The sequence below is a fragment of the Meles meles genome, chromosome 19 (assembly GCF_922984935.1).
Source record: "Meles meles chromosome 19, mMelMel3.1 paternal haplotype, whole genome shotgun sequence".
NCBI lineage: Eukaryota > Metazoa > Chordata > Mammalia > Carnivora > Mustelidae > Meles > Meles meles.
Window position 1 is genome coordinate 59,223,099 of NC_060084.1, and position 24,728 is coordinate 59,247,826.

A 24,728-nucleotide genomic window follows, 5' to 3' on the forward strand; every position below is an offset into this window, starting at 1 on the left:
CTCCACCGGGAATACCCCAGGTTCGGTCACGTGCCCTGAGGGATGCTGAAAAGTGAGGTTCCTACCCAGGGTTAGGATTAGCTCCTTGTTAAAGGCGGAGAAGAGCCCTTCTTTCAGATTCCATAAAGCTCAGTCAGCTCGCAAAGAAAACTATTCTTTCAGATGCTCTCAAACACTTTTACTGAGGTAAATGACGATATGTATCATTTCGTACAGCGTTTCAGAAAGAAATGAGTCTGTGCATAGGTGAATAGATGTTGTTGCTCCTCAGATATTTGCACCCCGAAACATTAGTCAGTTTTGGACTTGGTTAAGAATACGAAAAAGGCTTTGTTGAACAACAAAAATTCAGCCTAGTACATTGTAAAGGTCTGCTGGCTTTATCCACCGATTCCTTAGTTGGGCAGCCTCCCATCTAGCAAGTAGAGGGCAGCTCCAAAGCGCTACAGAGAGGGAAATGTTTTTAAAGGTAGGACAAGAATACCATAAACAGAAAAAAGGAGTATGTTAGATGAGGTCACCTTACTGGGGGAAAAATGGAGTCTTACTAGGAAAATCCCTCATCTTTCTTTGGGGGATGGAAAGGGCCCATCCCTGTGGCAAACTACCTTTTTGGTGCTGACCAGAAAATCCCTGACTGAGCTTGAAAACTCAATTTCTGGGGGAGGTTGGAAATGCATTGAGCTTAGGTATTCCGCCCTGGTCTGCTGACATGATGGAGAAAAAGGGACTCCATTTGTGGCCCGTGGTTTCCTCTTCCACACCCCATATGGTACACGACATTGAAGAAGGACAAGGGATGATAGGCCACCCCAAATGAAGTGGTCAATGACGCCGTCAGCCTCTGTTTCCACACTAAACCCCTCCTGCCTGTACAGTGATTGTGTCGCATCTATCAAAGAACACTTTTATCCACATATTTTTACTCCGTATTCTCAGATGTACTTAATTCCTTTTAGTAGTCTGACATCATCGCAAACATAGTGCAGCTTAACTGATGCTATTTTTGCTACCGAACATGTCTTGCCATTTTCAGTTGGAGCAAGTGTGCAAAGGGAGAATCTGAACCCTGAAATGAAGGGTTGTCTGAACCCAATGATCTCACCTTTTTTTAAAAAGATTTTATTTATTCACTTGACAGAGAGAGATCACAAGTAGGCAGAGACGCAGGCAGAGAGAGGAAGGGAAGCAGGCTCTCTGCTGAGCAAAGAGCTGGACGTGGGGCTCAATCCCAGGACCGTGGGATCATGACCTGAGCTGAAGGCAGAGACTTAACCCACTGAGCCACCCCATGATCTCACCTTCTTGCCGGGAAGTGATTCTTCTTTCTTCGGGCACTGGTCATACTATTGCTTTAGTACTTGAAATTATCTCAGAATAAAACAGCGGTGAGATACAGACTTCAGCTGTTTAAAGACAGTGGCAGAAATAGTTACAGGGAAACCCACATTCCATCTCCCTACACATTGGTAAAAGCTAAGAAATGGTTATGACCTCTGAGAACTTTGAGAAGGTTTTAAGAAGTCTGAGAAAAGATAGACTCAAACAGAGCATGTGACTGCTAGACCAATGTGCTTGATCATTCTGAGACTTTTATCTCCAAAATGTGGTTTTTTTCATTCCTGAAAACATTGAGAAATACTACTGTCAATCAACCAGGGCGCCTGGGTGGCTCAGTGGGTGAAGGGTCCAGCTCTGGATTTCAGCTAAGGTCATGATCTTGGGGTCATGGGATCTAGCTCCTGTCTGGCTCTAGGCTCAGCACTCAGTGCTCAGCTCAGAGTCTGCTTGGGGTTTTCTCTCTCCCTCTCTGCCCACTCCCCCCAACTCTCTCTTTAATAAATCTAAGATTTGAGAGAGAGAAAGCACAGGGGCCAGCGGCAGAGAGACAGAGGGAGAAAAAAACCCAAGCACATTGCACTGACCCCAGAGCCCTATATGGGGCTTCATCTCACCACCCAAGATCATGACCTGAGCTGAAATCAAGAGTTGGACGCTCAACTGACTAAGCCACTCAGGTGCCCCATAAATATTTTTTTTTTTTTAAAGATTTTTTATTTATTTGACAGATAGAGAGCACAAGTAGGCAGAGAGGCAGGCAGAGAGAGAGAGGGGGAAGCAGACTCCCCGCCGAGCAGAGAGCCCGATGCGGGGCTCGATCCCAGGACCCTGAGATCACGACCTGAGCCGAAGGCAGAGGCTTTAACCCAAACAAAATCTTTTTTTCGAAGATTTTATATATTTATTTGAGAGAGAAAATGCACAAGCAGGGGCAGTGGCAGAGGAAGAGGGAGAAGCAGACTCCCCACTGAGCGAGGAGCCTGACAAGGGACTCACTCCCAGGACCCTTTAGATTACAACCTGAATGGCAGACACTTAACCAACTTAACCATCTAGTTGCCCTAATAAAATCTTTAATTAAAACACACACACACAACCTAAACTGTGCAAAACAGTATTAAAATTAAAAAAATATGGGTGCCTGGGTGGCTCACATGGTTGGGTGTCTGCCTTCGGCTCAGGTCGTGATCTACAGGTCCTGGGAGCAGGCCCCCGGCTCCCAACTCAGTAGGGAGTCTGTTTCTCCCTCTGCATCTCCCCCTGCTTGTTTTCTCTCTTCTTTCTCAAATGAATAAATAAAATCTTTAAAAAATCAAATAAGGGGCGCCTGAGTGGCTCGGTGAGTTAAGTCTCTGCCTTCACAACAGATCATGATCTCAGGGTCCTGGGATCCAGCCCCGAATTGCTGCTGAGCAGGGAGCCTGCTTCCCCCTCTCTCTCTGCCTGCCTCTCTGCCTACTTGGGCTCTCTCTCTCCATCAAATAAATAAATAAAATCTTAAAAAAAAAAACTCATAGCAAACATTTTTAGCTCTAATTAGAGAAAAATAAGTACTAGATCTAAGCATAAAGAATGTCAAATCCATTAAATAAAAATATTGCAGTATGTTTTCAATGTTTTATGAGTAAAATATTACTAAACATGGACTAAACCAGATGGAACAGAAGAGGTCTTTTTTTAAAAAAGAGTTTTTTAATATTTGCATTCATTGAAATTAAAAATTAATGGAAAATTAAAGGTATATAAAACAAAAAGCAAAAGGTCAAGAAAATACTTAAATATTTAGAATGTAAAATAAGGATGGTAATCTTAGATATTCTTGGCAGTGTTTCTGAATAGGAAATTCTTAGAGGAAAGAGATCAGAAACTATGAAATGTTTTTCTCACAAATATTAGAAAAATGCATCACTGAGTTTCTCAAGTATACACTTAGTCTTTTGTTGAAATATTATGTCTCTGAGCCTGTAGCTTTAATTGTAGATAGCATATTAGATACTGCTTCTGATTTGGGCTCCACGGTGGGTATTACAACTATCAAGTCCTCCAAAATCTAAAGTTAACCTCTCCGATCCATCAGCTTTTATTACCACTGAGACCATTAAATGGGAATTTGTAAATACTAACACAGCTGCATCTAAAAGATCCTGAGCCTGGCTGGCTCAGTTGGAAGAGCATGCAACTCTTGATCTCAGGGTAGTGAGTTGGAGCCTCCATGCTGAGTGTAGAGATTACTTAAATAAATAAAAGCTTAAATTTTTTTGAAGTTAAAAAAAATCAAAGATCCTTAACTAGGGGCACCTGGTTTGCTTAGTCAGTAGAGAACAAGAGTCTTGATCTTTGGTGTCCTGAGTTCAAGCCCCATGTTGGGCGTAAAGCTTACTTAAAAAAAAAAAGAAAAAAGGACGAAGTAGATTTGTATAACATCATATCCATTCCAATAATGCACTATGGTCAGGGGGAGGCACAGCCATTCGTGGTTTCTGCCCAGAAATTCCTTTGTGGACCATGTTTTCACCTGTAAGCCTTCTACAGCAGTATCACATTCCTGTAGTACTTCCCTCTCAATTTTAATTTGACTTTTAAATTATAACAACACATAGATCATCAAGCCTAGCAATTTCTATTTTTTGCTGCCCTAAGGCCATGTCACCACCAATACCAGTGAAATACCAGGATGTAGAGTCCCTGCTGGAAGGTCATGAGACCCTGGCCAGCCCATCACTCGGTCATAATCCTCTCCATTTCCTTGCCTGGTTATAATCAGAACAGGTTCTGAGAAGATTATAGATGCCTTCTAAAAATAATCTTAATATTTTAAAAGTTTATTATGACTAGGATGAATTGAGTTTGTCCCAATTCTTTGAACAGATTACCAGTTTCTTACAGTGATCCATCAAAATTTTAGTAACTATTCCATCTACCTTCTTCTTTTTAAAGATATCACTTTTAATCAACCACCTGAACATCTTTATCTGATTTATTCTATTTCTTCCATCTTTTGTTTATAGTTAACCTTTCTTCTGAATAATCCTTCCCCCCAGCATTAAATCCCACTCAAGAGCTGAACAGAGATGCATAACATGTCTCACATCACATCGTCTCCCCTTCCATCATGTCAATCAGCTGGCTCAGAGGGATGGTGATAGAAGGTATGGTATCAAACTGAACCACAGGCTTGATCTACACCTTTAAGAGCCTTTAGCTGTTTCTCTGCGTTAGGGCAGATTTAATGTTAAAACCTATTTAACTATTAGGGCCTGCTTAGCCAAAGCGACTCCATATTACCTGGGTAGCCATATTGTTGTTTACATCTATGGACTTCATTCCGGGAATAAATGCCAGCAGTTCTAAACGCCCCAGCACGTCCCAGCAGTTCCAAACATCCCAGCTGTTCCTGGTATCGGTTCCGGGTATCAATTCCAGGAGTAAACGCCCTAACAATAGAAGCCACGTACCTTGAGGTCTACGGTTATACTCTATAAAACCAGCCCGTGAGATCAGGACTGGCCTCTTTGGAGGCAGCCCTGGCCGGTCAGTCTGACTTCTGATGCTTGGCATAGAATAAAGCTTTGCATAACTTTCACTTTGTCTCAGTCTCGTTCCTTTGATAACGGACCCCAACACTCTGATGCTTTTTACTAGAAAAGGGGTGGGGGGACAGCCAAGGAATCACAATCTTGGCTGACATACCCTGTTTGTCTTTGATTTGCAATCCACTTAGCATGGACCTACAGACTCCAGTTCTCACATTTATTTTCCTTCCTGTTTCTGAGTACATCCCTTATGCATACCCAACCCAGGGATGGCCTGGAAACCAACCTGTTAACAAAATCCTTCCTCACCAGCCTCTGTCATCTTGCTTCCTGTGCACTAAGTCAATTTTTTTTTTTTAAAGTAGGCTCCACACTCAATGTGGGGCTTGAACTCTGAGATCAAGAATCACATGCTCTACCAACTGAACCAGCCAGGCGCTCCCTGCTTAGTCACTATTATTTGAATTAGAATAAGGGATCATATTAAATATCCCATCCTCATCATGAACTGGAAACATTTCACAAGTATTGTACCTAAAAACACTTGAAAGACTCGACAGAACATACTCATAGCAGGTTTTCTTAAAAGCGAAGGATGTAACATACCAAGAGAAGGAAATGCAGGGCCATACTGGGGATTGAACATCCACGCAGTTTCTCAGGTTTTTATTCACACACTCTTGTGACTCACTCCCAGATTACACCACAAATATGTGAGTGATGAACACTGGTTTCCAGAGTCAGAAGATTCCAGTAGGAGTTTTTATGCCTCTCTGGTAACACAGTCAAGCCAAACTATCTAACCATTATGCCAGTTGGAAACCATCAGCAATGGAACTGGGACAAGGTGTGGTCAGGAAATTTTTGGATATTAAACAACATGGCCCTTATCTTAGCAGGTGTCTTAGTGGCAAAGACAGATACTCAGAAGTCCCTAGAAATAAAGCTGGAACTTTTTCAGTCCAATTTTAAACTAATTCTTAGATGAAACAAATGCACAATGTATCAGAATGTGGGGAATTCTGCTAACATGGGAATTCTGCTAACATAATAATTACAGGGAAACTTACAAAATGTTGGTATTAGAAGGGAGTTCTCATCTAATTAACATAGTCCACCTTAAGAAAATAGGAAAAAGACAAATGAAATCCTTTAGGCAACGTTAGAACACTCTACTTTTTCCTCATGCCTTGGGGGTAGTCCTGCCTCAGTGGCAGCATAAACTGGCAACTCAGGAAAGCTGTTTCTATACAAGTCACCAAGAACATTGAATATGAGTCACCAAGAACATTGAATAAGTCGTGACACCTGGGTGACTCGGTCAGTTGGGCATCTGCCTTCAGCTCAGGTGGGGATTCCAGGGTCCTAGGATCAAGTCCCTCATCGGTTTCCTGGCTCAGCAGGGAACCTGCTTCTCCTTCTGCCTGACACTCTCCTTGCTTTGTGCTCTCTCTCTGACAAATAAATAAAACCTTTAAAAAAAAAAAAAGAATATTGGATAAGTCACAAAAGCCACATCCCTGGAATCCCAGATCTCCCGCCTCTCAATCCACTTTCCTGCCACCACAGCAACAGTTCTGACTTGAGGCATCTATGGCCTAAGGGAATCCACGAAATATTTGGGTTATTTGTCCTGCAAGGGATCTTGGCCAGAAAAGACAGATCTGGAAGTCCTGAAAATTTCTGTATCTTCTGCTCAGCCATGATACCGGAGTACCATGAGCAGGCGCCTGTCATGGAGAGCCCTCCCAGGGTGCTGCAACCGCTCTGACTCCGTATTAATGCGCTTTGTTCCTGTGTCCATTATAGCCCCAGCCTGGCTCCTGTAGGTCTTCCTGCCAGTGACTCCCACATACTGAATTCTGAACTCAGACTTCTTGCCAGGTACCAGAGGCCAGACTCCTCTTAATAGAGCCTGGGGATATGAAACATTCCATGGGGACAAGGGACCAAACTCACTCTGCTCTCAGATGCACTGGAGGTTGTCACAACCCCTTTCCTACAGTTACTTAGGGACTCACGAATTGAAGGCTACCATGACAGGTCTCCCAAAGCTCCTAAGGCTTTCCTAGAAGACTGCGGGGCAACACAAATTAGACCAAACCTGGCGTGACAGCTTTTCTCTGCCATCATCGTGTCCCAGGACATGGAAAATTGGGGCCTCCCATAAACTTTATCCTTTCATGTTGGTAGAACACAGGTGTGTCCTCAACACACTCCACAAAATGAGCAGAACCCTCCAGATTAAAGGCAGCTCAAAGGGGTGCCTGGACGGCTCAGTCGGTTAAGTGTCTGCCTTCGGGTCAGGTCATGATTCCAGGATCCTGTGATCGAGCCCCATGTTGGGCTCCCTGCTCAGCGGGAAGCCTGCTTCTCCCTCTTGCTCTGCTCCCCCTCACACCCCACTCAGACTCTCTCCCTCTAATAAATAAATAAAATCTTTAAAAAAAACAAAAGTAGCTCAAGAATAAGCCCTTTATTATTGTACTCACACATGAGTGATGTGAGATATGGCCTTCCAGGGCTGAAGGCCGTGAGACCGCACACATCCACAGTGAGCATCACACGAGATGAGAAAGTCCATGAGGATAAATCTTTGCAAGCTACCTGGAAAACCCATCTTGTGTGCTGACTTTTTCCATGCCTAACCCAGACAAAAGTAAGGAAATGAGCTTCCCCATGGACCATGGAGGCCAATCGTGACTCCTTCTAGGGACTGTGGAGACAGCACAGGTCCACCTGCCTAAGCATGCTGGAGTGACCAACACGTACCGCGGGACTCAGGCAGATGGTAGTAGTGGGATGGCTTTTAGCACTGACAAAGGGCCTTGGCAATTTACAATGCGCACACAGGTCCTGATATCACTGATGTACCAGGCACTCACAAGGAGCCTCCCCAGCGCAGAGGTTCATACGTGTGAGGTACCACTTCTGAATGATGGCTCCCTCACAAAGCCTACTCTCGCAGCTCCTCTCTGGCGAGAGCTGTTACACCAAACAGGGAGATGGCACATTCCCTGTACCGCTGAGGCCTTTGTCTGGTGTGGATTTTCCAGGGCTGGATAAAGTTTGGTCCTTGGTAAAGGCTGTCCTAGGTCTGCTGCCAGGAATTCGCAAATGGATAAGTTGGGGTAATGGCTAAAGGATTTTTCACAACCGCTGTGGTATTAAGGCTTTTCTCCAGTATGAATCTTCTGATGGAGAACAAGTGTGTGTTTGCGGTTAAACTCTTTCCCACATTTGCTGCACACGTAGGGCCGTTCTCCAGTATGAACTTTCCAGTGCCGAATGAGATTTGGCCTTTGGGTAAAGGCTTTCCCACATCTGCTGCACTCGTAAGGATTCTCTCCAGAGTGAACCTTCTGGTGCTGAATGAGTTTAGAGATGCAGCTAAAGGTTTTCCCACATCGGCTGCACTCATAATCATTGCTGTGAATTCTCCAGTGTACATTAAGGTGGGAACTTTGGCTAAAGGCCTTCCCACATTCGCTGCACTCATAAGGCCTTTCTCCAGTGTGAGTCCTCTGGTGCAGAACAAGTGTGTGTTTGCGGCTGAACTCTTTCCCACATGTACTGCATACATAAGGCCTTGCCCCTGTGTGCACTTCTTGGTGTCTAATGAGGTTGGACTTACTACTAAAGAATTTTCCACAATTACTGCACTGATCGAGTCTTTCACCAGTGTGAACTCGCCTGTGTTCAATCAGGCCAGAGACCTGTCTAAAGAATTTCCCACATTCACTGCACTCATAAGGCCTTTCTCCAGTGTGTATGGTCTCATGTTTAAAAAGGTCACAGCTTTGGCTAAAGAATTTCCCACATTTGCTGCACTCATAAGGTCTTTCTCCAGTATGGATTTTCTGGTGCCGAGTAAGCGTGTCTTTGCGGGTGAACAATTTCCCACATTCGAAGCACCTGTGATGCTGCTGTCCAGGGTGAAGGGCTCCCCCAGGCCTCGTCCTCTTGTGGGGCCTCGTCCTAATATGGGAGACCTGGTGCTGAAGAAGGTCTGAGGTGGCTGGAAAGTCCCTTCTACCCTCACTGTGTGTACAGGTCTTCTCTGGCACATAGAATCCGCAGCTTTTCGCAGAGCCACTGTCCTCGTCTCTTCTGAAGGGTTTCTCTGCAGTGTGGTGCTGATGGACATTTGCCCTGAGCCCAAGAGGCTTCCAACAGGCCCCACCACTGTGTGGTTCCAGCCTGGCTTCCTCCCCCTGGTATTCAGTCGGGTGTAAGATTTCTTTCAATATTGAGCCAGATACGTCCCAGGACTGGAGCTTCAGACCTGCCACTGGAGTCCTGACCGGTGACACTCCTTCTAAAGAAACACTCTGCTCAGGGGATGTGGGCTCATCCTCCACTGCAGACCAACCACCTGGAAGCAGAGAAGTACTGCTAACATGCATGTCACATTTACCAGGAGGGGCGACCCCATGGGTGTGTGCGACACACCCGGGAGTATCTCAGTGGGACCGTTTATAGGACAAGAGAGGTGGGGACGGTTGAGGAAGGGGTTGCAATGCAGAACTGGGTCCTCCAAAGGTCACTGAATGAAGGACAAGAAGGAGCCTTCTGAGGGCAAGGATATGTGGACAGAGAACAGCAAGTGGCTTCCAGTAGGTCTCTGGCTGTGGAGACGGGGGAGTGCTATCCAGAAGGGCACGTGCAGGCCCAGGAAGACCCACTAACAAATGTGTAGCTGGGGATCAAGGGTTATTTAAGGGGGTGTGCACATCTCATGACACCTTAAGTGTAAGCCAATGTTGCAGAACAATGCAGACCCAGCTGGGGGTGGGGGTGGCCTGGATGCCGGGCAGATGGAACACTGCAGGGGCCTAGAAGCAGACAGGAGATAAGCTGCAGTATCAAGAATGCGGAAGGATTAAAAAAAAAAAAAAAAAAAAAAGAATGCAGAAGGATGGGCAGAAATACGGTGTGGCCAGGAGCCTTGAAGCCAAACACTGGTATGAAAAGATAGTACTGCTAGTTTTGAACCCAACCTTGATATCATGCCCTTCCCTTGCATCCACTGACCAGGTCCAGGTCCCTTCCGAGTCTTCCTTGCTGTGGCTGGAGCCATATCCACCCAGTCAGCTATCTGGGGATCTGCCCTCTGCTCCACTGGGGTGACTAAGTGCGATCTGGAGGATGTAATTCCTAAGAGAGACAAATGACAGGTGAGCAGCCACTACTGGCCAGAGCAAGATATCCTCCGATACTCCGTAAGTTAAAAAAAATTATTACCAAAACAAAAAAACCACAACCTTGGCAGTGGGGCGGGGAAGGTGCCTGGGTGGCTCAGTTGGTTGAGTGTCTGACTTGGTTTCAGCTCAGGTCATTATCTCAGGGTCATGGTATCAAGCCCCACGTTGGGCTCCCCACTCAGCGTGGAGTCTGCTTGAGATTCTCTCCCTTTCCTTCTGCCCCTTGCTCCACTCATGCTCTCTCTGTCTCTGTCTAAATCGAATAAATAAAAAATTTACAAAAATTTTTTTTTAAACCTTGAAGGAAGGTTTTGGAGGAACTGCACGAAGATACCCATAAGTAGTGAGTACGTGAGTGCCTGTAACTCCTGGTACAATTAAGCTCCAGAAAATGTCCCCTAGAGAAAGGGAGCAGAACCTTAGGCATAGCAGTGCCATCATTCTGGACAGATTCACCAGGCCCCCAAAATGAGCACGACTATGGGATCCATTGGGCAAACCACACCTCATGCCTCTCAACCCTTCACTGCAAGGCTTCAGGACTGGCTCACTAGGAGATGAGAACACTCCATCCAACGCCAACAGGGCACCCACAGCCACTATTCCAGGAAACCTGGCAAGGAAGCAGTGCCTATGACCTGCCCATGGGAAGGACAGAGCAGACCCTGGAGAAAAAGAGAAAGCAGATGGGATTGGCATGCAGACCTTACCCAGTGAGGCTAAAAGTGCAAAGTTCTCCAGCATCACATCCTGATATAAAAGTCTCTGAGAATCATCAAGGAGCATCCATTCTTCCCGGGAGAAGAACACAAAAACGTCCTCAGAGATCACACAGACCTGCAATGACATGGCCAGCACGGTCCAGGAAGTCTCTTGACTGAGTATCCCCACTCTGTCTACCCACAACGACGTCATGCTCACCCTCTTCCCCATGTGCCAGCCAATCCCCCGGGGGGACCCTAAATCATGCCAGGACATAATTCCAGTTCCCAGTTCTCACGGAAGCCCCCAGGAACGGGGCTGCAGGACCATCAGTTCCCACTCACTCCTATCGTGCACATCACTTCGCAGACCACACCTCTCACGCAGCTTCTGTTACCCACCACGACTCTTCTCCCCCATACCACGGACAGCACAACAGACTCCTCACATGTCGCTCTGCACACAGCATGGAGAGAATGCTTGGCAGTACCAAGCATTTAACTGGGATCCCATCCTGCCCCAACCTCCAGTGGTCCCAACTGCCAAAGGAAAGCCCCCAGTCCTGCTTGAAGACCTCCCAATCTGGATCTCTCTTCAGTCTCAGGCACCCAGGACTACACGCATATTTCAGGTACCCTCAGCCTTCTTCCAGTTCTCCACTGCACATCGTTATAGTTTCCTGTAGCTGCTGTGACAAATCATTACCAGTTCTGCAGCTTATGTCAACACAAATTTTTCTTCTTACAGTTGTAAAGATTATAAATCCAAAATGGGCTTCACCAGGATAAGATCAAGATGTCATCAGGATCGTGTTCCTTCTGGCAGTTCTACAAAAAAATCTTTCTTTATCTTTCCTAATTTCTCAAGACCTTCTGCATTCCTTGACTCCCTGCCCCTTCTTCGACTTCAAAGCCAGCAATTATTATCACTCTGACCTGTTTACTTCCTGGAATCTTCTCTGACTCTATCCTCCTGTGAATACACTGGGCCCAGTGGTAATCTCTCCATGTTGTTAATATACTTAATTTAATCACACACATAAAATCCCTTTTGCCACATGAGGTAACACAGCCAGAGGTTCAAGGGATTAGACCATGGATGGCCCGGGTGCTTGGGTGGCTCAGTGGGTTAAAGCCTCTGCCTTCCGCCCAGGTCATGATATCAGGGTCCTGGGATGGAGTCCCACATCGGGCTCTCTGCTCAGCAGGGAGCCTGCTTACTTCCCCTCTGCCTGACTCTCTGCCTACTTGTGATCTCTCTTTCTCTGTCAAATACATAAATAAAATCTTAAAAAATAAAAGTAAACTAATGTTAAAAAAAAAAAACAGGGATGGTGTGGGAAGCCATTATTTTATCTATTGTATACATGCTGTGCCCTCACAGTCCAACCTTCCTATCCCCACCTAATCCTCTGAACATCCATTTGACAACTGATGTCACCCGTTCGATTGATGGTCGCGGCACGTTCACAACTTTGATTCTTCTCTGCCTCCCCCCCACCTCCCACAACGCACTTTGGTAAACAAAACAGGCCCGAGTAAAGTAACAGAAAACACAACCTGTTCTGCCCTCTTCCTAGCAATCACTCTGACACAGCTCTTCAACACTTATTGGAACTATAGGCCTAGTCCCCTCCTTGGATCTCCTGCAGTGTGACCACATGTAAATACAGCATTCTTCCAGTTATAAAATAAGCCACTGTGATCTGTCGAATAAATAAAATTTTTAAAAATTCTACATATGACTGAAATTATGTGGTATTTGTTTCTCTGATCAGTATCACTTACAGTAAACCCAACCACATTATCCCATGTGGCAAAGTTTCATTCTTTTTTATAGCTCAATAATGTATCCTTTGGGGATATATATATCACCTTCCAGCTTGCATTCCCACCAACAGTGCAGAAGGGATCCTTTTCTTCCACAGCCTTACCAACAGCTGTTGTGTTTTTGAATTTGGCCATTCTGACAGGAGTGATAGCTCACTGTGGTTTTGATATTCATTTCCCTGACGATTAGTGAGATGGGTCTGTTGGCCATTTGGATGTCTTTGGAGAAATGTCTGTTCATGTCTTCTGCCCATTTTTAAACTAAATTATTTGGTTTTTGGTGTTGAGTTGTGTAAGTTCTTTATATATTTTAAATATTAACCCTTTACTAGACATATCATTTTAAAATATTTTCTTCCATTCAGTAGGTGGTCTTTTTGTGTGGTTGATTGTTTTCTTTGCCCTGCAAAGACTTTTTATTTGGATGTACTCCCAATATTTTATTTTTGTTTGTCTCCCTTGCATTAGGAGACATATCTAGAAAAATGTCGCTATGGTTCATCAGAGAAATTACTACCTGCGCTCTCTTTCAGGATTTTTATGGTTTTAGGTCTTCCATTTAGGTCTTTCATCCATTTTGAGTTTATTTTTGTGTATGGTGTAAGAAAGTGATCCAGTTTCATTGTTTTCCATACAGCTGTCCAGTTTTCCCAACACCATTTATTGAAGAGACTCGCTTTGGGTATTTGTGCTTCCTTTGCTGAAGGCTGACTGACCATATAATGGTGGGTTTACTTCTGAGCTCTCTGTTCTGTTCTACTGACCTATGTGTCTATTTTTCTGCCAGTACCATAATGTTTTGATTACTAGAGCTTTGTAACAGATCTTGAAATCTGGGATTGTGATACCTCTAGTTTTTTTCCTTCTTTTTCAAGATTGCTTTGGCTACTCGGGTCTTTTGTAGCTCCACACGAATTTTAGGATTATTTGTTCTAATTCTGTAAAAATGCTGTATTTTAATAGGGATTGCATTAAATATGTAGATTGCTTTAGGCAATAGGGACATTTTAACAATATTTGCTCTCCCAATTCATGAGCACAGAGTATCTATTTGTTCTGTCATCTTCACTTTCTTTCATCAGTGTTTTATACTTTTCATAGTGCAGGTCTTTTACCTCCTTGGTTAAGTATATCCCTAGAAATTTTGTTATTTTTGGTGCAATTATAATTGGGGTTGTTTTCTTAAGTTCTCTTTATGCCACTTCATTATTAGTGTAAAAAAGGGTAATGGATATGTATCCTGTAACCTTACTGAATTCATTTATCAATTCTAGCAGTTCTTTGGAAGACTCTTTTGGGTTTTCTATATAAAGTGTCATATCTTCTGCAAATAATGAAAGTTTTACTTCTTCCTTAAGCAATTTGGCTGCCTTTTATTTTTGTTGTCTGATTGCTTTGGTAAGGACTTCCAGTACAATGTTGAATAAAAGTGGTGACACTAGACATCCCTGTCTTGCTCCTGATCTTAGGGGGAAAGCTCCCAGTTTTTCACCATTGGGTAGTAGCTGTGGGTTTTCCATATATGGCCTTTTATCATGTCAAGGTATATTTCTTCTAAAACTACTCTGTTGAGGATTTTTATCAAGAGTGGATGCTTATTTTGTCAAGTACTTTTTCTACATCTATTCAAAGGATTGTGTGGTTTTTATCCTATTTCTTGTTGATATGATGTATCACACTGATTGATTTGTGAATAAAGAACCACCTTGCATCCCAGGAATAAATTCCATTTGATCACAGTGAATGATACTTTTAATGTTTGGTTAGATTGTTTGTTAGCATTTTCTTGAGAATTTTTGCATCTATGTTCAGAAATATTGGCCTGTAGTTCTCTTTTTCAGTAGTGTCTTTATCTGGTCTGAGTACCAGAGTAATACCAGCTTTGTAAAATGAATGTGGAAGCTTTCCTTTCTCTCCTATTTTTTTTAATAGTTTAAGAAGAGTAAGTATTAACTCTTCTTTCAGTATTTGGTAGAACTCACCCGAGAAGCCATCTGGCCCTAGACTTATGTTTGTTGAGAGGTGTTTTTTTTTTCTTTTTAAAGATTTTAATTATTTGACAGAGAAAGAGCACAAGTAGGGGGAGCGGCTGGCAGAGGAAGAAGGAGAAGCAGGCTTCCCTGCTGAGCAAGGAACTTGACATGGGGCCTGATCCTGGGACCCGGGAACATGACCAGAGCCACCCAGGCACCCCATTGCAAGATTTTTGATTACTGATTCAATTTCATTGCTGGTAATCAGTGTGTTCAAATTTTCTATTTCTTCCTGATTCAGTTTTGGGAAGTTATATGGTTCTAGTAATTTATCCATTTCCTCTAGATTGTCCAATTTGTTGACATATGTTTCATAATATTCCTATAATCCTTTGTATTTCTGTGGTGTTAGTTGTTATTTCTCCTTTTCCAATTTTGATTGAGCCCTCTTTTTAATTTAATTTTTGATGAGTGTGGCTAAAGGTTTATCAGTTCTGTTCATCTTTTCAAAGTAGCTGCTCCTGGTTTCATTGACTGTTCTGTTTTTAATTTCTATTGTATTCCTGCTCTAATTTTTATCATTTCTTTCTTTCTACTGGTTTGGGGTTCTGTTTGCTCTTTTTCTAGCTCCTTTAGGTGTTAAGGTTAGATTTGAGATTTTTCATGCTGCTTGAGGTAGGCCTGTATTGCTATAAAATTCAAAATTAGGACAGCTTTTGATGCTCTCAAAGATTTGAGACTGTTATGTTTTCATTTTCATTTGTCTCCATGTATTTTGTTATTTCTTCTTCGATATCTTGATTGACTGATTCATTGTTTAGTAGGATGTTATTTAACCTCCATGTATTCATGTTCTTTTTTTTTAAGATTTTATTTATTCATCTGAGAGAGACAGAGAGAGCATAAGCAGGGGGAGAAGCAGAGGGAGAGGGAGAAGCCGACTCCCTGCTGAGCTGGGAGCCCTTCATGCAGCTCCATTCCAGGATCTTGAGATCATGACCTGAGCTGAAGGCAGATGCTCAACCATCTGAGCCACCCATTTGTGGTTTTACAGACTTTTTATGTATTTGTGTTCCTGTATTTGTCTTCTTTACAGGTTCTTTCTTGTGGTTCATTTCTAGTTTAATAGCATTGTGGTCAGAAAAGATGCATGGTACGATTTTAATCTTCTGGAATTTGTTGAGACTTGTTTGGTGGCTTAGCTTGATCTATTCTGGATAACATTCCACATGTAATTGAGAAGAATTTATATTCTGTTGTTTCAAGATGAAATGTTCTGAATATATGTTAGTTACATCTGGTCCAAAGTATCATTCAATGTCACTGTTTCCTTGACTATGTTCAGATGATCTGTCCATTGATGTAATTAGGGTGTTAAAGTCCCCTACTGTTACTGTATTACGACTAGTTACTCCTTTATGTTTAACTGCTTTATATATTTGGGTGTTCACATGTTGGGTTCATAAATAATTAAACTTACTATATCTTGTTGTTGGATTGTTCTAATTATACAGTGCCCTGCTTTGTCTCATTATAGTCTTTGTTTTAAAGCTATTTTTTCTGACAGAAATATTGGTACCTTAGCTTTCTTTTCATTTCCACTTACATGATGAATGCTTTCCCATCCCTTCCCTTTCAACCTGCATGTATTTAGGGTCATAACTGAGCCTCCTGCAGGCAGTGTATACATGGGTCTTACATTTTTACCCAATCCATCACCTTATTTCTTTTGATTGAAGCATTTGGTCCATTTACATTTACAGTAATTGTTGATAGTTACTGCCATTTTGTTACTTATTTTGTAATTATTTTTGCAGTCCTTCTCTGTTCCTTTCTTCCCTTGGTTTCCACTCTCATTGTTTTCTGGCTTTTAGTGATACACTCAGATTTCTCTCCCCTCCCTTTTTTGCATATCTATTACTGGTTTTTGATTTGTGGTTTCCATTAGGTTTGTATATAACATTTTATCCATATAACACTCTATATTAAGCTGATAGTCACAAGTCTGATCAAATTCTCTTTAAGATTTATTTATCTATTTGACAGAGAGAGAGAGCACAAGCTAGAGAGGGAACAAAAGCAGGGGGAGTTAGAGAGGGAGAAGCTGGCTTCCCACAGAGCAGGGAGCCTGATATGGGGCTTGATCCCAGAATCCTGGGATCAAGACCTGAGCCAAGGGAAGATGCTTAACAACTGAGCCACAGGCGCCCCTTCCTCCACCCCAGATTTTAAGTCTATGGTGCTGTACTTTATATAATATTGTGAATCTCTTTACTGATTTTTATAGCTATGTTTAATTGTACTGCTGTTGATCTTCCTGTTTATACTCCTGTTTATAGTTTTCCCTTTCCACTTAGAGTACCCTTCAACATTTCTTCTGGGGCCGATTTACTGCTCGTGTATTCCTTATGAAGAAAAGTTTCTGTCGTGCCCTGCAGTGCAATGTCACCTTTTCACCAGAACCTGGTGCTTCGGTAGCGTCCCCTACGTGTGTTATGTGCACCCTACTGTTGTGGCTGAGACACGTTTGCCTTCAGTTCAGCCACCTGCAATGGCTCTCTCCCCGTTGCGGACAGGGTTTGGTCTCTGTACTGTTAACGGAGCAGTGTGGGGCTACCCTGGGTTTGAGTTGAGTCAGACCAGGCATCTGAGTCAGATTCAGGCACTGAACAGCAGGACACTCTGTGTTGTCCTGAGAGGCTTTTACTGGTGGGTGTAGCCTGCAATCAGCCCAAATCCCTGCCCCCAACTCAGTGCTGGGGCCACAGTCAAACTCTTGTGTGTGCTTATCTTCCCTTCTCCCAGGACAGAAGTCACTTTGCAGTGGTGCTGGCCCCTGTCCAGACCACCTGCACACTGCCACACTTGCGGCGCCTCTTCTGATGGGAGTCCCGCAGAAAGCGTGTTGGAGGGGAAGGGATGGGACTGCTGGAGAATGCAAGCATGTTAGCAAGGTCTGTGCTGTTCCGCTTGTGGGAGAGGACCCAGTCACTTGCTGGGTCCACAGGAGAACCTGGCACACATGGTACTAGCAGGGTTTTCACTGGTCTGCTGTGGCAGGGGACCTGCAGCCACTTTGGATGGACTCCAGTAAGGCTGATTTACAGAGGGTGGGGCATGCCAATGCCAAGTGAGGTGAAGAGTTCATTCTGCAGTGATCCTGAGGTGTCCATGTTTCTAGCCTAGTGGTGGAGGTGAAGGAAATGGCACCTGACAACTCTTTTATTTTTTGAGAAGTCTCCTAAAAATCCCTGCTCCTCCAGCACATATTCTGAAACCAGAAAATAAATCTCCTTTCAGTATACATCTGGCATTTTTCCAACTGCTGCGTCTATGATCTATCTCAGTGTAGCTGTTTTTATGCATCGCTTCACGGGCAGGGACTCCATTTCCTATCACCCTCCAAAGCCACTAATTTTTTAAAGATCCAGGTGTTAAGCACCCCGATTTTAAGAATTCAAGAAGCTAAGCCCTTCTGGGTTTCAAAGCCGAAGATGATGGGTATTAAGTTTCCCAGTGTGAGTTCCTGGTGCCCTGGGTACCTGGTGTGGGGTCTGCTCCTCTCCCTCCTCCGTGCCTGCAGTGTCCCTCCTGTCCACAAATAGTCTTGTGGGTCAGTTTGGTTCCCTGCCCTTCCTACCCTTTTTGATGTGACCTCTTCTCTACATTTACCTGTGGGGAGTCTGTTCTCCCAGTCTTTGGGTTGTTTTCTGGTTTATTTACACTAAGGTATATACTACCTAGGTAGCCACGGGACAAGGTGAGCTCAAGATCCTCCTACTCTGCCATCCTCCCCAAAAGAAAAACCTCTTTCAGTCTCTCTTAACTCTAAATTTTGGCTGTCATAATCTTTATGAAATAGAAGTCTTCAATTCTAATAGCAATGTTTACCCATTTTCCATATGTTTGATCTTTTTAGCTCTATATTCAAATCACCCTTGCCTATTTTACAAAACTATGCTCCCAGTTTATTCTCTACTGCTTTCCCTTATGTCTTTACTTTTTGGTAATTTAAGTGTTCTGTAAAATTTCAACATCTGTGGTTTTGCTGTTACAGAGAATATATTATGTATAATTCAATTTTAAACTTACTGAAATTTGTTTTATGCCCAGCATTTGGTTTATCCTGGTGAATATTCCATGTGTAGGTGAGAAGAATGTGCATTCTGCTGCAATATGGAGCAATGTTTTCTGCATATCTATTGAATCAAGTTAGCTGATGATATTGGTGGTGTCTTCTTTTTTTTTTTTTTTAAATATTTTATTTATTTGACAGACAGAGATCACAAGCAAGCAGAGAGGCAGGCAGAGAGAGAGGGAGCAGGCTTCCTGCTGAGCAGAGAGCCCGATGCGGGGCTCGATCCCAGGACCCTGAGATCATGACCTGATCCGAAGGCAGAGGCTTTAACCCACTGAGCCACCCAGGTGCCCCTTGGTGGTGTCTTCTATATCTTTACTGTTTGGGGGTCTATTCTATTATTAAAATAATTTGGGGGGCTGCTGGCTGGCTCCATTGGTAGACCATGCACCCCTTGATCTCGGGGTTTTGAGTTCAAGCCCCCCTTTGGGCATGGAGATTATTTTAAAAAATAATAAAATTAAGGGGCACCTGGGTGGCTCAGTCAGTTAAGCCTCTGACTCTTGGTTTCCACTCAGGTTGTGATCTCAGGATCAAGGAATCAATCCCCAAGTCAGGCTCTGAGCTCAGCCGAGTGTGCCTGAGATTCTCTCTCCCTTTCACTCTGCTCCTCCCACTTGTGTGTGCTTTCTGTCTCCTTTAGGAAAAAATAAAAATGGAAAAAAATATTTTAAAAGAATTTTTGAAGGCTTATTCTTATGTACAAATACATTTAGCACTTACATTTTCCTGATTAAATTTTATCTAATATTTTAAATGTCCTTATGTTATCTTTGGTAGTACCACTTTCCCTAAAGTTGACAATTTCTTATATTAATATCATCACTCCAACCCTCTTCTTAGTATTTGTGTTTTACTTCATTCCGTTCCTTTTAGCTTTTCTCTATTTTTGTAATGAAGGACCATTTATGACAGACTGCATAGAGTTCGCCTATGCATTTAATACAGTATGACAATCTCTTTATAATTCAAATAAATAAAATATTTAAAGTAAAAAACTGAAAAGAATTGTGGGTAAAAACGTATACGTTACTTGCTCTTGCCTATTCTCTGAGAGAGAAATCGGAGAATAACCATATAAGTGATATTAAGAATATAATATTCAGGGGCACCTGGGTGGTTCAGTGGGTTAAGTTTCTGCTTTCGGCTCAGGTCATGATCTTAGGGTCCTGGGATCGAGCCCTGCATCGGGCTCTCCACTGCCTTCCTGCTTGTGATTTCTTTCTCCGTCAAATAAATAAAAAGTTTTTCTAAAAAAATAGAATATAATATTAAAAAAAAAACACATAACATTCACAAAATCATCTTGGTTTTTCATCACTGAGCATTTAAACACATTCACTAAGGCAAAAATAAAGCCACAACACAGACTAAAAGTTTTCTGAATTCTCTATGAACATAGGTGTATTTACCAGGTCAGTGTGATACTGTGATTCACAAGAAATATATATTTGATCTTTGTCCCTGTTTCTGGCATAGAGCTTCTAAAACCATTGGAAATTCCTAAATGACAAGAGAAAAGATATCTTTTCTTTTGTTAATGAGGTGACTTTTGGAAGGCAGCTAAGTAAGGATGAGGGTTGGTTGCCAAGAGAACCAACCATATAATTGGAGGGTTGGAAGTTTTAGTCCTACCCCTGACCTCTGGAGATCTGAATGGTTGGAGACTGAGTTCAATCAATCAATCATTAACTGCTGAGGATTTAATCAATCATGCCCATATAATGAAACCTCCATAAAACCCCAAAAAGACAGGGTTCGGAGAGCTTCCAGGTTGGTGAACAAGTGGAGATTCAGGGAGAGCAGTGTATCAGGAAAGAGCACAGACGCTCTGTGCCTTTCCTCATACCTTGCCCTTCATATGGCTATTTCTGAATTATATCCTTTTACAATATATCATTAATCTATTAAGTAAAATGCTTCCCTGAGTTCTGTGAGCAACTCTAGTAAATTAATCAGACCCGAGAAGGCTGGGGGTCATTGGAACCTCCAGACTATAGCCAGTTGGTCAGAAACAAGACGTGAGAACATGGATGTGTGACTGGTGCCTGAAGGGGGAAGTGCAGACAGTCTTAGAGGACTAAACACTTAACCTGTGAGATCTGACAGTATTTCCCAGTAAATAGTGTCAGATTTCAATTGAACTGTAGGATACCAAGGTGGGTCAGAGAACTGGGACTTGGTTTGGGTAAACCCACCCCTACAAATTAGAATTGATGTGGTCATAACCTTTTAATTTCTTTTAAGATTGTATTTATTTATTTGATAGAGAGAGCACACGAGCAGGGGGAACAGCAGAACAAGAGGGAGAAGCAGGCTCTCTGTTGAGCAGGGAGCCTGATGTGATACTCAATCCCAGGACCCTGGGATCACGACCTGAGCCCAAGGCAGATGCTTAACCAACTGAGCCACCCAGGTGTTCCTGGTGTGGCCATTATCTTAAGCAGACTTTCACAAATAGGGTTCCATAAGAGAACTGATTTCAGTTTGTCTTAAAAACTTAAAACTTAAAAACTGATTTCAGTTTGTCTTAAAAACCCCACGGAAGGGGGACGCTTGGATAGCTCCTGCTTTGCTAGCGTCTGCTTTGGGTTCAGGTAATGACGTCAGGTAATGACGGATTGAGTCCCACACTGGGCTGATCTTGGAAGTCTAACATTACTTTTCTTCCTGTCATTTCTCTACAGATTTATTGTTCTTTGTTGAAAATGCTACATCAGGGGCGCCTGGGTGGCTCAGTGGGTTAAGCCTCTCTGCTCGGTGGGGAGCCTGCTTCCCACTCCCCGCCTCTGCCTACTTGTGATCTCTCTCTCTGTGTCAAATAAGTAAATAAATAATCTTTTAAAGAAAAAAAAAAAGAAAATGCTACACCAACTGGAATCCTGAGCCACCATTCTGAGTTTTTTTTTTTTTTTTAGTTACTTTTGATTTAGGTTTCTCCCATCTGTGTTGCACACATCAATAAACTATTTTTCTCTTGTTAATGTGCTTCTTGAGTCCCAGCCAATAATGTATAAACCTGACTTGTACACTGAAACTAACGCCATTCTGTGCAACTATATTTCAGTTTAAAAAGGGGGGGGGGCACCTGGGTGGCTCAGTGGGTTGGGCCTCTGACTTCAGCTTGGGTGGTGATCTCAGGGTCCTGGGATCGAGTCCCGAATCGAGCCCTCTGCTCAGCGGGGAGCCTGCTTCCTCCTCTCTCTCTCTTCCTGCCTCTCTGCCTACTTGTGATCTCTCTCTGTCGAGTAAATAAATAAAATCTTAAAAAAAAAAAAAATCTATCCGGATTCTGACCACTTCCTCCCTCTCTTCCGGCAGTACTCTGGTTCACCCACCCTCAGAACATTCTTGGGAGTTCGCTGCATCAGCCCACTCACCGGTCTCCAAGAATCCAGATTCACGCCCCAACCTAATCTGCTTTGTTGTGCGGAAAAACGTGACTACTTTTTAGTCCCCACTGACATCAAGTCCTTCTTCTATTCAAAACCCCTACAGCTCCCAGAGTCCTCACAATGAGAATACAACTTCTCAGGAAAAGCGTGCCGCAGCCTCACGCTCCGTCCCCTGAGGGTAGAATCCTCCCGCCTCAGGCCCCCAGCAGACCCCGCCCCGGCGGCCCCTCAGCCCGGAGCCCGCTCCCGCACGCAGCCCGCCGGCGCTCACGCACGCGCCCCCGCCCACCCCCAACTCCCTGTCCAGGACACCCGGGCCGGGGCCGCAGGTCTTTGGGGTCTGGATGGGGGGGTGGCGGGGAGGGCCCGGGGGACGAGCGTTTACCTCAGCCGAGTCCCTGGGCGCGGCCGCCGCCATCCGACTCGGTGGACGAAGCGGAGCCCGGAGCGGCCCGGGTCTAGGTCGGGGACGCAAATAAGTCTTGCCCCAGCCGCGGGGCCACGGTGGGTGGACGTCGCCAACCCCGAGCCTCCGACTAGTCTCTGTGAAACGGCAACGACCGCTCCACCTTCGGCCTGAACAAGCAATCAAAACCCCCGGCTTGAGCAGATCCTAGCAAAAAGCGACCAAACGTCCAATGCGTAGAGGATACCGGAAGTCCTGCCCAGCCGCCTTTCGCACTTACAGAAATGCCCCTCTCCCGAGCCTTCATTGGACTGCGGCGCTTAGGCTTTTGGGTAATGTAGTTCTCTATGAGCCAAAGCTCCAGGTTCGTGGCTCCGGAGGAGGTTCCTGGGAAAGGCGAGGGACCACTGCGAAGGGCGTGGTCAGTGGTACGCCCTACTGCTCGAGGATGTGGTGGGACTTCTCTGCTCCGCCGGAGCCCGCATCCGGATTTCGTGGCGTTTGCTCTGGACCAATCACAGACGTGCTTGTAGACACATTATTTCATATGTTCCCCAGAGCCACAAAATCAAACGGACACACACCACCACTAAGTCTCTCTCTGTCCAGTCATATCTGAGAGCTAATAACTATTACCTTGCTGGTTTTTAAATACATGTAGAACGGAGCTTTAAGATCAGTTTTGCGAAATTTAGTTCTGGTTAGGGACGCCTAATTCAAGAGCCCAGCGGCGCCAGAGGACACTGGGAAAGAGGTTCTAGGTCCCAAGGGGGACTTAGCTCCTTCCGAAAGAGGCCATACTTAGATTTCTGGAGGGTCTGGCTGCAACAGAGCACCGATTCGGAGACATGTTTTTCTAGAATCCAGGAAGCTCAGCATGCTCTTTTTGGATGCTCCCAAAGGCTGCAGATCCAAATGCACAAAGTTTTCCAGTTAGTCAGTCACAAAATGTGTCCACTGATAGAGAACATGAATAAAAATTACCGTACTGTAATTCAAATGCATGCGCTCTGAAGATTTAGAGCTAGTATTAGGAACTGAACCGGGTATGTACAGTGACAAGAGGGAAAGTACTCCAGATAGAGGCATGACAAGGAAGATGGAGGAAGATGTGCTTCCCTGAAGCAAGAGTACAAATATGGATCTGTGTAACCTACGATGTCCACTTGGTGAGCTTTTATCCATTCACTTTTCTTATTCACTGTCTTTATATTCACTTCCTTTAAGATCTGACATTGATCTCAAAAGCAGAATAATGAAAGAAATGCTATTTTGATACAGGACAATGTCTGCAGTGTTCACGGGTGGAGCATCCATGCAAAGTGTGCTCTGAATACCAAAATGTAGGGGTATCGTAAACCCATGATCTCATATCATTCCCGAAAAGTGGTTATCATTTCCTCTGTGATTACAGGCAGTATTCTGCATGAGGAATCCGAAGAAGTTGTAAAATGCAAATTATAGAAAGCAATTAAGTTTTGTAACTGTGTAAGGTGATGGATATTAACTAGAGTTGTTGTACTTATTTCACAATGTATACAAATATGGAATCATTATGATGTACACCTGAAACTAATATAATGTTATATGTCAGTTATACCTCAATTTGTATAAAGATTTTATATATATGTCAGAGAGAGAAAGAGAACACAAGCAGAGGGAGCTGCAGGCAGGGGACTAAGTTCAGCAGGCTCCCGCAGCACAACAAGCCCAATGAAGAACTGCATCTTGATCCAAGTGAAAGGCAGACGCCCAACAGACTGAGCCACCCAGGTGCCCCTGCTGTCCTTTGGGCCACCTGCCCCACACATAACTCCTTCCTGACTGCGCCACTAAGGCAGGTGCAAACTGTTGGCTGAAAGATTCTTTGGACCATCCCAATTCCTAATATATATCGCACTACTCCTTTGTCATGTTGTCTATTACAATTTTTGTTGTTGTTATAATTTTTTTATTTTATAAAAGATGGAAACTGAAAGGAAGAGTCAGGAAGCCTGGGTCTGGCTTCAGTTCACCATAAAATTAAACAAAACCCAGGCGCCCCAACAAAATCTTTTTTTTTTTAACAGTTTCTTTGAGATCTATTTCACATACCACAACATTTACTCTTTTAAAGAGTACAATCCAGGGGCGCCTGGGTGGCTCAGTGGGTTAAAGCCTCTGCCTTTGGCTCAGGTCATGATCCCAGGGTCCTGGGATTGAGGCCT

At 43.8% G+C, this 24,728-nt stretch overlaps 1 protein-coding gene across 2 annotated transcripts in view; it reads right to left on the reverse strand.

The window, feature by feature from the left end:
* The window catches only part of LOC123931893 (zinc finger protein 671-like), a 49,415-nt gene extending 26,678 nt beyond the window's left edge, over positions 1-22,737 (reverse strand). Inside the window, exons 1-4 of one of the 2 annotated variants that reach the window (XR_006816316.1) lie at positions 22,501-22,737; positions 10,789-10,915; positions 9,909-10,031; positions 7,647-9,249 (exon numbers count right to left, since the gene is read on the reverse strand). Coding sequence is in view for 1 of the 2 variants with exons in the window: in XM_045989570.1 (XP_045845526.1) it covers positions 8,042-9,249; positions 9,909-10,031; positions 10,789-10,915; positions 22,501-22,533 (1,491 nt within the window). In the remaining variant the exon portion in view is untranslated. Of the gene's footprint in view, positions 1-7,378; positions 9,250-9,908; positions 10,032-10,788; positions 10,916-22,500 lie in introns of those variants that run through there. The other variant, XM_045989570.1, reaches the window with a different exon arrangement.
* Between the last annotated feature and the right edge of the window lie 1,991 nt (positions 22,738-24,728).